This window comes from Podarcis liolepis (genome assembly GCF_965112155.1).
Source record: "Podarcis liolepis genome assembly, chromosome: 14".
Lineage (NCBI taxonomy): Eukaryota > Metazoa > Chordata > Lepidosauria > Squamata > Lacertidae > Podarcis > Podarcis liolepis.
The window spans coordinates 33,843,242-33,857,725 of record NC_139569.1 but is presented as its reverse complement, the minus strand read 5'-3'; the positions used below and the strand labels follow the sequence as shown (position 1 = coordinate 33,857,725).

General features: G+C 44.1%; 1 protein-coding gene across 1 annotated transcript; it reads left to right on the top strand.

The window, feature by feature from the left end:
- Positions 1 to 4,484: 4,484 nt before the first annotated feature.
- SNRPA1 (small nuclear ribonucleoprotein polypeptide A') lies at positions 4,485 to 14,225 on the top strand. Its single transcript, XM_083475253.1, has 9 exons — positions 4,485 to 4,662; positions 6,985 to 7,132; positions 7,315 to 7,393; positions 9,049 to 9,095; positions 10,702 to 10,804; positions 11,675 to 11,754; positions 12,200 to 12,275; positions 13,274 to 13,367; positions 13,988 to 14,225. Exons 1-9 carry the CDS (start codon positions 4,581 to 4,583, stop codon positions 14,044 to 14,046), a joined length of 768 nt encoding a protein of 255 aa, XP_083331379.1. The 5' UTR covers positions 4,485 to 4,580; the 3' UTR covers positions 14,047 to 14,225.
- Positions 14,226 to 14,484: the final 259 nt, after the last annotated feature.

Here is a 14,484-nt window from a genome sequence, read left to right as displayed (position 1 = left end):
GCTGGCTGCTCAATTTGCGTTAAGCTCAATAACAGGAAAGTACAGTGGTACCTCGGGTTAAGTACTTAATTCGTTCCGGAGGTCCGTTCTTAATCTGAAACTGTTCTTAACCTGAAGCACCACTTTAGCTAATGGGGCCTCCCGCTGCTGCTGCGCCACCGCCGTGCAATTTCTGTTCTCATCCTGAAGCAAAGTTCTTAACCCAAGGTACTGTTTCTGGGTTAGCGGCGTCTGTAACCTGAAGCGTATGTAACCCGAGATACCACTGTAGATACAACTATTTTTATTTCTTTTTAGTTACAGAAACATTTTAGTTTCCTAAGGTTGCAGAGAGTTGTTCAGAAACCCTTATTCCACTCCTAGAGTGGTTTAACAGTCCATCTGTCTTCATAGGGAACTCTGGAAATTGTAGGTCTCTGGGGGGTACCGGGGCCTCCTAATAACTCTCAGCACCCTTAAAAAAACTACTAGCTTGTCCCTTGCTAACTGTGGTACAAGCAAGGGTCCTTGGTAACCACAAGGAAGCATGCTTTTTTGTCTCTCAGGGTCACAAAAACCCAGCAGCAGAGGAGAGTGAATGTGGGGGCCTGTGATTTATACATTCATTTCCTCCCTGACCCAGAGCTGTAATTATAATAATGTCCTATCCTGTCATCAGCATGTCCAGAACTTCCGTCTCCCAATCTCCGCAAACAGGAGCGGTGGTAGAAATGCCAGCACACTCTCAGCAAATACCACAGGGGCAAAGAAGTTAATAGACACCGCATTTAATGCACGAGCAACTCCCGGTGCCGAACACAGCTGCAATTAGCAGCAGGGAGAGGAATAGCGTTACCATTTACTCTCGCTCCAGTGTGCTCCCACTGCCGCTGCTTCAAGCTGTGCGCGCATGACGTTAGCCACAATCCATACCTATCCTGTAATTTCTTGAGAAATACAACTGTCTGGTGTGTCTTTCCTCAACCCAGCTTCTGCACAATTTGAAAACATAAGCCACACTAACTTCAGAGTTCTTATTATTTATTAAACTTATTCGTCATTGTTTTCCTACCATTATAACCCAAGGTGACCCACAACAATAAATAAATAAATAACAGTAAAACCACCATAAAACAAAGCACAGAAGAAGCAAATTTTTAAAAAGCAGAATTAAAACACCCCACCCATTGAAGGGGACCACAGATAATTAAAAGCCAAAGGCCTGGCAAGAAAGAAATGTTGGCTAGGGGCATTAACTTAACAAAGAGACTGCTTTGACAGCTTCAGCAGCCTCTTTTACAACAAGGGTGGGGGATACCAGTCTTGGCCCACTGCAGGGCTCAGGTTAGCATGTGAGCCCATTTTCTCTAGCCATGCCCACAGTCCATCAGTTTATAGGCAAGAGGGTTGGGCTCAGTCCTGCTGGTACTTGGGACACTGCATCCCCTGTAAGGAATCCGTTGTCAAAGCAGATCCCTGCAGCCAGCAGGGTTCAGGGGCAAAACTAGGTTTTATTTCAGCTGGGTCAAAGACACAGTTTGGCGCACACACACCCCATCTGCAAATTTGCTTACACACACACACACACATACACACAGGCTGGGGGCCTCAATGGCATCCCTCTGGAGGGCAAAAATAACCTGGCTACCCCCCGCCTCCCCAGGTACTGCTCTGCAGGATTGAATCCTCCTCTCATCAGCTGGATAGCGGAGTGTTCAGTCCAGCTGGGTGCTGCTTTGCCAGTGTGTTCCTGGTGGAGACTACTCTGGCAAGGCAGATGCCCTCCCCTCCAGATAATTGACAGGTGGGTGGCTCTGTGGGGGTTCAGAAAGATTCAGATCTGTCCTGTTCTGCTAGCTGCCCAGTGGCGTAGCGTGGGGGGTGCAGGGGGGCCCGGCTGCACCGGGCGCAACATCTGGGGGGTTGGGTTAGGGGGCGCAAATCCACGGGTTAGGGGGCGCAAATCCACGGGTTAGGGGGCGCAAATCCACGGGTTAGGGGGCGCAAATTACTTGCCTTGCCCCGGGTGCTGACATCCCACGCTACACCACTGTAGCTGCCAAAAAGCTTCCTCTGTTCTACATAATCCCCTCTTGCAGATATAAAACCAGAGATTTGGAGGACACCTAAATATGCCCCTCCCTGTCCTATAACTTTTCTTTAGGGTTGGGCCTTGTACAGTGGTGCCCTGCAAGATGAATGCCTCGCAAGACGGAAAACTCGCTAGACGAAAGAGTTTTCCGTTTTGGAGGTGCTTCGCAAAACGAATCTCCTATGGGCTTGCTTCGCAAGACGAAAATGTCTTGCGAGTTCCTGCGGGTTTTTTCCCCTCCCCCCCTTTTTCTAAGCCGCTAAGCCGCTTATCAGCTGATCCGATAAGCCGCTAATAGCGCTAATAGCGCTAATCCGTCAATGGGCTTGCTTCGCCAGACAAAAAAACCGCTAGACGAAGAGAATCACAGAACGGATTCTTTTCGTCTTGCGAGGCACCACTGTACCTGGCTCTTAGTTCATCTTGGTTGTACACAATAATAATTTAAAAACTCTTTCAGGCAACTATTAATTCTTTTCTTTTGTATAAAATTTTCACACTCGTGGGTGACCGTCTGGAACCAGAAAAGCTCAATAGTTTTTTTTTAGTAATCAGCTTTGGCAGAGTGTGGCACAGTGCAGAATAATTTACTGCTGTATTCATTGGCAAAAATGTGGGCTAGCCGCAAATTGTGTCCGTCTTTGATAGTGATGTCTGTTACCTGGATCTGCACTGCCATAAAATTAAAACGTTTTTCTTTTGTTAAATAGCTTGCAAATGGAATAGTGAAGAAGTGGAAATTTATTTGATGCTAGTGTGCCACCATGTGGTCTTCAGTGAAAGAAATATAAAGATTTTAAAATTATGTATGGCAGAGGAAATAGCTGCTGTGGCTTGTCTAGGATATTTTGGGTTGCATCTACGTGGTCCGTTGGTTGAATTTCCATCCTGATCTGTTTGCCCAAAGTTTGCAGGGAGATTGTAAGAGGTTGGCTGCTTATTCATTTGACTTATAGTTGCCATATTTTGAAGAGCAAAAAAGTGGACACATTGGCCACCTTCTCCTATTAACTATGGATCACTATGACGACTCTCATTTTAACATACCCATGAAAAACAGGATGTGTCCTGGAAAAAGAGGACATATGGCAAGCCTATTTGTATGCAGGTCACCTGTTATCCCACACTTTCTAGTAGTACATTCCCCACTGAGTTCCTTACTGCAAAAAGGGCCATTTTTATTTCATTTTTAATGTTTATAGCACAAGAACAAATCCAATTTAATTGTGCCCCCTCAATTCATTGAATTCCACCAGCAAAACTGCTACAATCAAGACATGACATAACATTTTATGCTATCAGACCAATAGTCCATCTAGCTCAGGATTTCCTCTGAATACCAGTTGTTGGGGATCACGACTGGGAAAGGGATTTTCGTTCTGCCATGCTCTTTGTGGGTTTCCCAGAGGCATCTGGATAAGCAATCTAAGAACAAGATGCTGGACTAGACGGACCATCAGTTTGATCCAGCGGGGCTATTCTGGTGCTCGTTACTCACCAAATGACAAAATAAGGATAAAACAGCAAGAATTCATCAAGAGCAAGGACTACAAACCAGAGGTCAGTTGGAACATTCAGTATGTGTGGAATTGTACGTGTGCTTAATTAGGAGCAGCCTTTCTGAGCTCAACAGAACCTGCTTGCAAGTATGCACAGAATTGTGCTAAAGGAATTTGGTGGCAAGTATGCACAGAACTGTGCTAAAGAAATTAGTTGTAAGTATGCACAGAATTGTACTAAAGAAATTTGGTGGCAAGTAGATAAATAGGTAGGGACGCGGGTGGCGCTGTGGTTTAAACTACAGAGCCTAGGACTTGCCGATCAGAAGGTCGGCGGTTCGAATCCCCGCAACGGGGTGAGCTCCTGTTGCTCAGTCCCTGCTCCTGCCAACCTAGCAGTTCAAAAGCACGTCACGTGCAAGTAGATAAATAGGTACCGCTCCGGCGGGAAGGTAAACGGCATTTCCATGCGCTGCTCTGGTTCGCCAGAAGCAGCTTAGTCATGCTGGCCACATGACCTGGAAGCTGTACGCCGGCTCCCTCGTCCAATAAAGCGAGATGAGCACCACAACCCCAGAGTCCTCCACGACTGGACCCAATGGTAAGGGGTCCCTTTACCTTTTTATGCACAGAACTGTGCTACAGAAATTGTAAGTTGGCACAGAATTGTGCTAAAAGGAATTTGGTGGCAAATATGCACAGAACCGTGTTAAATGCATGTTACTTAACTGCGTCTAACCAAGCGGGCACCGTATGCTTCTCTTCTCGAGGGTAAGCGCAACTGGACCCAAAAGCCTCTGCAGGCCTCCCAGAACTCAAAGCGTCGCCATGGCGACGAGCAAGCGTCTCTCCGAAGGCGCCGCTCGGCACTCGACTTACCCTGTCTACGTGGCTCGGCGACTCGGCTCTGCGGGCTGCGCGGCCGGCCGGCGCATGCGTATTAATTCGGCTCCCCCGTCGGCGTGCCGCTCAGGTTTTCTTTTGGTGTGCGGCGGCCGCGGGGAGCGAAAATGGTGAAGCTGACGGCGGAGCTCATCGAGCAGGCGGCGCAGTACACAAACGCCGTGCGGGACCGGGAGCTGGACCTGCGCGGTGAGGAACTCGGCCTTGTGGTGGTGGTGGCGGCGGCGGCCTGGGAGCTGGAAGCGCGCGGCGCTTGCTTGGCCTTAGTAGGCCTGAAGCGCGGGGGCAGTAGGCAAAGCGGGAGGGGCAGCTGAGTCGGGGGACGGTGGCTCAAGAGGGTCACGTTAGGTGGCCCACGTGGGTCGCGCCGCCCCTGTCCTGGAAAGGGTGTGGTTGGCGTACCTGTTGCAGCTGGTGGTAATAGGAGCCCAATGCCGCAGAGGTCACCTGGGCCTTAAGGAGCAAAGTTGTTTCGGTGGGCACCCCCAAAATAATGGACAGGTGCTAACGTAAGAAGAACCCTGTTGCATATACAGTGGTACCTCGGGTTAAGTACTTAATTCGTTCCGGAGGTCTGTTCTTAACCTGAAGCACCACTTTAGCTAATGGGGTCTCCTGCTGCCGCTGCGCCGCCGGAGCACGATTTCTGTTCTCATCCTGAAGCAAAGTTCTTAACAGTATGCCCCACGGAGAGCGTCAAGGTCCATAAAAAGCAACACCCTAGTGGTCCCGGGCCCTAAGGAAGTTAGATTAGCTTCAGCCAGAGCCAGGGCCTTTTCAACTCTGGCTCTGCCTCATGAGACCAGGGCCCTGCAGGATCTGATTTCTTTCCGCAGGGCCTGTAAGACAGAATTGTTCCACCTGGCCTTTGGCTTGGAGCCAATTTGATTCCCTCCCCCTCTTTCTTTTTTCTTTTCCTTTCTCCTCCTGCGATGAGGTTTCAATATTTTAATGTTGTATTTTAATTTTGTTTTTAAGTTGTATTCATTCAATTTGTTTTTATTATTGCTTGTTAGCCGCCCTGAGCCCGGCCTTGGCTGGGGAGGGCGGGGTATAAATAATAAGCACTATTTCTGGGTTAGCGGAGTCTGTAACCTGAAGCGTATGTAACCCGAGGTACCACTGTACTGTAGATAGGTAAAGGGACCCCTGACCATTAGGTCCAGTCGTGGCCTACTCTGGGTTGCGGCGCTCATCTCGCTTTATTGGCCAAGGGAGCTGGCATACAGCTTCCGGGTCACGTGGCCAGCATGACTAACCTGCTTCTGGCGAACCAGAGCAGTGCACGGAAACGCCGTTTACCTTCCCGCCGGAGTGGTACCTATTTATCTACAGTGGTACCTCAGGTTAAGAACTTGATTCGTTCTGGAGGTCCATTCAACCTGAAACTGTTCTTAACCTAAGGTACCACTTTAGCTAATAGGGCCTTCTGCTGCCCCTGCACCACCGCCACACAATTTCTGTTCTCACCCTGAAGCAAAGTTCTTAACCCGAGGTACTATTTCTGGCTTAGCGGAGTCTGTAAGCTGAAGCGTCTGTAACCCAAGGTACCACTGTACTTGCACTTTGACGTGCCTTCGAACTGCTAAGTTGGCAGGAGCAGGGACCGAGCAATGGGAGCTCACCCCGTCGCGGGGATTTGAACCACGACCTTCTGATCAGCGAGCCCTAGGCTCTGTGGTTTCACCCACAGCGCCACCCGCGTCCCGTTGCATATATATACAGTCTCTAATAAGAGGCCATCCACACAGTTCCAGGAAACTCAAAAGGAGCTAATGAAGACCATTACACCGTCATGTTTAGTATTCATTTTAATTTATTAAATCTCTATATCACAAGGCAGATCACAACATAAAAATGCAAAATGGGAACACAGAATACAAACCAAAGCGAAACAAAAACACCTAATAACCCTCCCTCCCACAAGTATTTGGCATCTAGAGTGATTTCTTAAGAATAGAGCTTTTACCTAATTAGCTGTTGCAGCTGTTAACTGTTGATGGAATTTCCCTCTGTGAGCCTGCTTTTTTAAAGCAATTTAAGAGAATGGCTATTACCACAAAGGAAGCTGTCATATACTGAGCCGACCATTGGTCTATCAAGCTCAGTGTTGCTTCTACATTGACTGGTAGTGACTCTCTAGGGTTTCAGACAGAAGCCTCTCTGAGCCCTACCTGAATTTTCCAGATATTAAACCTGAGACCTTCTTCAAACAAAGCATGTGCTCTACCTGTGAGCGAAGGCACACCCATGACTTAACATGACTTGTAGCAGTGAGAACTACAAATTAGTATTGAGTGCTTTGAAGTACTATTTTTTTCTGCCTATCCTAAAACTGCTGGCACGCAATTTCACTGAGTAACCCCAAGTCCATCCTCTCAGAATTGTCAGGATAGTTGTAAGAAACACTGAGGTGATAGTTTTCTTTCATATGTCGTCTAATGCATAACTGAAGTATATATTTCTCCTGCACTATAGTTTGTTTGTTTTTGTCCCGTGTTGCATCATCAGGATATAAGATCCCTGTGATTGAGAACTTGGGCGCTACCTTGGACCAGTTTGATGCTATCGATTTCTCCGACAATGAGATTCGGAAGTTAGATGGGTTTCCTCTGCTGAAAAGACTGAAAACATTGCTGATGAATAACAACAGGTTAAGGTGAGTGTCTTTCCAACTTCAATTTTGAGATCTCTTTGGCTGCAGTTCTCAATACTCTACTTCTTGTACCACTTATTCAAGTCTAAGCTTAAAAGCAGTTGAAGTTTGGGGAAGAGGACTTACAACTTCCAAGATAATAATTATTCTGATGGCTCCCCCCCCCCCCCCATTATTTTTTTTAGCCGAATAGGTGAGGGACTTGAACAGTCGTTACCAAATCTCAAGGAGCTCATTCTTACCAACAATAACATCATGGAATTGGTAAGTGAAATAAAGGATGAAAGAAATTGGAATGATTGAATGACATACAGTGGTGCCTTGCAAGACGAAAAGAATTCGTTCCGCGAGTCTTTTCGTCTTGCGATGTTTTGCGTCTTGCGAAGCACGGTCCGTCGCAACTGCGCCTCTTCAAGCGGCTTTTAAAAAAAAGCGCAAGACGTTTTCATCTTGCGAAGCAAGCCCATAGGGAAATTCGTCTAGCGAAGCAACACAAAAATGGAAAACCCTTTCGTCTAGCGAGTTTTTCGTCTTGCGGGGCACCACTGTACATGTAATCACTAGAAAGGCCCCAAATTTTCTAAGATAGGGTTTTCTTGCCTTTTTTTGATTACATGTGGCAACTTTCTCAGTGAAGATTTTACCCATTCTGACTTCTTGAGAGCAGTTGCAATGTAGCAGATAATACCAGTGAAATGTTACTCAGAATATTGTTTCTATGTTGTTGCTTAAAATAAAGAAATGGCCCAGGTTTGCACACAACATTAAACCATGGTTTTGTGCTACATGCATGAGCAAGATGACCCTGAACAACACTGCTCTCCCATTTCTTCCTTCCATGCAGCTGGGAGTCCTTGGCAGCAGTTAAATTTTGCTTTCAACTGATCACAGCTTATCATTGCGAATGACCTAGAGATTGTGATTTGTAACAAATTTTGCTAAGTTTAATCAAGCCAGCTGCAGAAACAACAGTTTGAAGCTTGTGGCCCTCCAGATGTTAATGGACTCCTGCTGCCTTCAGTCAGCATGGCAGTCCTTTGATATCTACCATCAATCTTGGCTGGTTGCTTGGTCTGAAAATAAATGGCCATAAAGGCTTGTCTGAGCTTAGGAAAAGCAGAGTTAAACAAATAAGCTCTATGATCCAAAACTACCTGAAAAACCTGAACTTAAAATTATTTCTTAATCAGACACTGTATTTTGTTAATATGCAATTTTGTCATTGATATTTGTACAGTGGTACCTCGGGTTAAGAAATTAATTCGTTCTGGAGGTCCGTTCTTAACCTGAAACTGTTCTTAACCTGAGGTACCACTTTAGCTAATGGGGCTGCCCCACGATTTTTGTTCTCATCCTGAAGCAAAGTTCTTAACCCAAGGTACTATTTCTGGCTTCGCGGAGTCTGTAACCTGAGGTACCACTGTATAGGAAAATGGTGCACGTGTTGTCTCCGTATAAGATCACAGATTTTTCTTTTGGTGCATTTATATGTGGAGAGAAGCAATGTCCAATTGGAAATAGCATCTACATACAATATGGTTGGGTGTAGTAAGCCATACACACCCTTGGAGAAGAGCTCAGTAACCAAGTGAAAAAAATCAGTTGAAAATAAACCATAGAATGTAAACTGACCCCATAAATAACTTTTGTTGCTTCTGTTGTGGGTGAATTTTTGAATGCAAAGACACTAAGGGTTAATTGTCTTGCTTTTACAATGTAAAGCCATACAACTGAGGCAAATGTGTTTAACATGTTTCACATAGTGAGTTAAGCCTAACTGTTCTTAAGCTATAAAGTTTGAAATGCATGCAATGATCCTCATTTTATAGTATAATTAACTCTTGGTTAAGGGGCCTCAGTGTGAGCTGGAAAACATATATTAACATAGCTTTAACTACATTTGTGTTTCTCTTATTCAGGGTGATCTAGATCCTTTGGCAACTGTCAAATCACTAACATATCTGAGGTATGAGATAATTCACCTTTGTGATCAAATATTATAATATGCCTTCCTTACCAAACATCTGTCCTATAAATTAAGGTTGGCAACATGATCTGCCAAATATTTTTTCCCCCGAAGCCTTCAACACTTAATAGACCTAAGAGGGCTTGCTTTGTTTTCCAAAAGCTCTCTAGGGATTTCCGAGTGTGGAGTTGTGGTAAGAATTCACCTCTACACCCCCACTGTTTGTTACCCAGGTGAGGGACCACCTTTTAAATGAACCACAGAACCAAGGAAACTGTTTCAAGTCCAGCATCCAGATTTAGGGACTCGGCGTTTTTATTTATTTTATGTATCTATTGCAATAGAACTCAACCCAGAGTGCCAGTTGAGAGGGTTTGCTCTGAGCTTATATAGTAGTTCAAACACAGCAAACGAAGAGTCATAAAACATCTTCACATACGTCAGGGAAGGTTACAGGTCATGAAACAGAAAAAATGTATGGCCTTTTCCTGCTTTCCACTCCCCCTGCTGTCGCCTTGTGGTTGACCAGCAGTGCCTAGACCTTTTGCCCATTTTGGGTATTGGATGTCCCACATTGCCCTGGCAGCCTAGTCTATTATCATTCTTTGCTGACGTTTCTCCATCTATCTTTCAGGAAGCTTCCAAGGATTTTTGATTAAGACTCTGGTACTAACTCATGTGAAAACATCCTGCCATTTGTGCTGCTTTCAAGGTCAGATAAGGAGAGATGGAATGCAGCGTAGGCGGGAGAGACTCACAAATGAGAACACACAAAACTCAAGCCTAACACATTCTGTCTAACAGTTAAATGCAAAGAAAGTGAAACGCTGAAACATTATTAAAATAATAAAAATGTACACCTGGGGTCTTTAGATGTGAATTCTTACCACAGAGTGATGCTTCTTCACAAGAGGAGAGTATAATAAAAGTATGATGAGATAAATAATTATATATTGAAGAGATCCCTGTTTATTTTATGTAATTAACATTTGCATGGTTCATTTTTTAACATTTTGCTGAGGCTTTTTCAGAATGAAATGAAAATATTATGCTTCATATAGTTATCAGATAATATTTTGATTCATAGGTGGCACTGGATAGCATAGGTCTTTGAAAGAAGTGTCACGTCTTCCTGTCTCTGTTTGTAATGTTTGCATAAACCTTTATGTTCATGAGCATCACAAACAGATATACATTAACACGTAGCAGATTAGTAGGTCCTGCCTCCAATAAAATTAAATTTGAGAGCAGTTCTGGCATCAGTAACCCACTAACGGTGACAGCAATCAAAGCTCTTATTCTTCGTCAAATCGTGTAATCAGTTTACTTTTGGTTATTAATCTCCCTTTAATTAGTCAAGCAACTCGGCTTTTTACCTCGGTCCTCAAAGTGGCTGGTGGACCAAAGCATGGTTAAGAGGTTGGCAGGACTAGGGTCTTGCCATTTGGTCTGGCCTCTTAAAAATAATTATTCCCAACACTGGTAAGAACCTGGGAGATGAAGGGGAAAGACACTTGGCAATAGGGAATGTTGGGCCAAAACATTCCTCTTCAGCAGTGCCTTTGTTTGAACTGTGTAAATATGTTTCTCCTTTTCCTCCCTTCAGTATTTTAAGGAATCCAGTGACAAATAAGAAGCATTATAGGTTGTATGTCATCTTCAAGGTCCCACAAGTCAGAGTCCTGGATTTCCAAAAAGTGAAATTAAAAGTAAGTGTTTTGGCAATTGTGAAGAATTTGTCTTTTGAGAAGCTATACATTTAAATGTTTACTACTTGTGTTTTCTTTTCGTGCCTATAGTACAACATAATTTCCCCATTAAAACGCATTTTCAGACTGTGACATTAGTTTATGGCTATGGCTCTGCAAATGTAATTCTGAATGCCTTTCTCATGACCGTACAGATATCATGAAAACACATTTATGAATCTGCAGTCATAAGCCTGGAAGCTTTTTTATTTGGAACTGTATTTTAGATTTGAATCATTATTAACATAAATACAGGATTGCCTTCTCCTCACCAATCAGCAAATGTTAGCCTAAATGAAAGCTTGAAGCAGTTTTCAGACGATAAACATGCTGAAGCATTTTAGTCTGTATCTTATTGTGTGTTCCATTTACTTGAAATAGTTTCTGTGAAGGTAGTTCCTAGAAATGGGGGGTGTCTGTTCCCTGCCCGCAGCTGTGGCTGGAGGAAAGAAAGCAGAGTCTTATCAAATATGCTTTGAGATTAAATGTTAGTTTCTTGTGTAACAAATAAACTCTAGTTTGCCTGCTGGCTATGACTTCAATCAACTTCATACTGTTTTTGAAGTGAAATTAATGGACAGGAACTATTGCGTGGTGGGGAATATCTCAGTGGACTCCCTTGCCATCTGAGCTAAATGGAAAATAGATCTTTCTTGTGAAGGGTTATAGGTTTCACTAGGGCCAACTTTTAAGGCTTCATCTTGATGCCACCTCGTTTTTTCAAGAATTGCACCTCACCGTGCCATTTCTTTTTGGGAGACAGGAGCTATGCACCGTATACATGCTTCTATTGAATGTTGCATTAACTCTGTGTGTGTGGTATCGCTGTAGGAGCGTCAGGAGGCAGAGAAAATGTTCAAGGGCAAGCGGGGTGCACAGCTTGCAAAGGATATTGCCAGGAGAGCAAAAACGTAAGATACAGATAACCACTTTAAACTGGCAGTCTCCTTCAGAAACACCACAGCCAGTTTGTAAATACTCTTGGGCTGTAAGAAAATTGAGTAGTCGGTGTGCTAGTTAGCACCAAAATTGCCTTGTTGATGAATGGCAATCATTGCCTCTTTTTCCCGACAAGTACATTATGAACCCTGACAGTTTTAACATCCAAGCTAGCAGCTTGAACAACACATCTGATTGATATTTTTTTTCATAAAAGGCTCTAAAAAGGGTGGGATGTGGGAAGGTCACTCTGCTGGTGTTTCTGAAGGAGCTATTACTTGATTGTATCAGTTTGTTAACAAAGATAAGATACTACACCTGATTGAAATTGGTGCTTCCGGAGACTTCTCTTCGGAAGCTTGAGAAGCATGACAATAACTCTTTGACTTTAACAAGGCGTCTTTTTTCCTTCTGAAGTTTCAACCCAGGTGCTGGCTTGCCAAGTGACAAAAAGAAGGTGGGCCCTTCCCCAGGAGATGTGGAGGCTATTAAGGTAATGTTTTTCAGGGAGGAATCTACCAAGAAAAACATTCACTGTCATTTACTTCCAGAAGATAGATCTATCTGTGTGTGTATTGAGTGTGCCACATTGCTTTGTTTTTCAGGTACTGACATAGTTTGCATAGCTTTCTTTTGCAAATAAAGAGTTCAGATTTTGTAAACATACTATAACTGTCTTGCACCTTATTGCAAAAATTCAAGTTTCTAAGTGGCCAGATCAACACAGTCTGATAGCTAGGGGTAGATATCAGTAGGTTAAATATGTATTTGTCTAAGGAGGAACAGCTAAAATGTAATAGGTAATAAAATGTCACCCTCTAGCTGGAATTGAATTGAACTCTTCTTGACATGCTGAATCGTTTTCAGAGCCATTGTGGTGTAGAAGAAGAAGAAGAGTTTGGATTTGATATCCCGCTTTATCACTACCCGAAGGAGTCTCAAAGCGGCTAACATTCTCCTTTCCCTTCCTCCCTTCCCTTCCTCCCCCACAACAAACACTCTGTGAGGTGAGTGGGGCTGAGAGACTTCAGAGAAGTGTGACTGGCCCAAGGTCACCCAGCAGCTGCTTGTGGAGGAGCGGAGACACCAACCCGGTTCCCCAGATTACGTGACTACCGCTCTTAACCACTACCCCACACTGGCTCTACACTGGTGTAGTGGTTAAGAGTGGTAGATTCATAATCTGGAGAACCTCCACATGCAGCTGCTGGGTGACCTTGGGCTAGTCACACTTCTCTGAAGTCTCTCAGCCCCACTCACCTCAGAGTGTTTGTTGTGGGGGAGGAAGGGAAAGGAGAATGTTAGCCGCTTTGAGACTCCTTCGGGTAGTGATAAAGCGGGATATCAAATCCAAACTCCTCTTCTTCTTCCTTGGTGTTCAGACCAGTCTTGTTAGCACTGTTGTAATAGGCACAGTTCAATTGTTGTGAAACAGGCATTGAATTTAATGTTAACAGTGTTGCATAAGTGACCTTTGATTTTCCCTTTAAGAATGCCATTGCTAATGCCACAACACTTGCTGAAGTAGAGAGGCTGAAGGGTCTGTTGCAGGCTGGTCAGATACCTGGCAGAGATCGTAAAGCAGGTAAGGAATATCTTTGGAACCCTTATTCTTGCAGGACATTTAGAACAGAGGTTGGACTGCCCCTTTTCTGTCGCTTTCTTCCTCTCCACACAGGGGAGTTGGCCCTTGCCAGAAGTCAACAACAACACACCCACCCACCCCTGCCACCAGCCAAACAATACCCCAGCCCAAGAATCTGTTCAGCAGCCTTGGCTTTTGTAGCTGGAGTCAATCATAGCCCTGCCCTCCCAGGCCAGGTGGGAAAAGGCCTGCCAGGCAGGGAGCAGATCTTCCAGGACTCACAGCCAAGATGGTATAAGGCAGCTTCTGATTTTTAGACAGAAGTTTTAAGAAAGCTAGGATTTTCCATAGCCTAGAAAAGGCCACTATGCAAAATTAAGTATTTCTTGGCAGCAGTAGTTAGTAGAATAGCCATTATTGCAGCTTGAGGAAGCAAATAAGTTAAGAACCTGCAAATTCACTTAATGCTAGTGAGCTAAATTTGAAGCATCAAAAGCCCATCTTTGGAATACTTCCATAGAATAAAAAAGCAGACCTGTACAGTCACTCCTTATCATCAGCTTCACATTTGTGGTGGATGGAATGATTAAAATATTAAGAAATTGTGCTCTTTTCTTTAGGCCCTATGGATGAGGCTGAAGAAGAGATGGAGGAAGATTCAATTGCCAATGGATCCTAAAATGCATTTTTCTGCATCTGGGAAGTCTACAGAATACTCTGTACCATTGTCTGTCAAAGCCTTTTGATTGATTGCTGAAGTGGAATTATTATTTTTTGTAGTTTTTGTTCAGAATCACTCTTGTTAATTTTTTATACTGTACATTTTGAAGTAAAATTAAAACTTTTTTCCTAAACGCAGCATAACATTTGGTGCAATCAGTTGGTTTTAAAATAGTATTATTGCAGCCTTATGTTCCGTGTACCACCATCCCACCTCCATGTGCATGTGTTGGTGCCATTACATCTAAAGTTTCAAGCCATAGTTTGCACTTGCCCTCCATACCAGGAGGTTACATGTGAACTATTGTTCATTTAAAAACTTTCCTTTTGGAGAGATACAGTTCACTTTCAGAGAGCCATGGCCACATGGTTTCTTGTTTGTTCCAGAAATCACAGA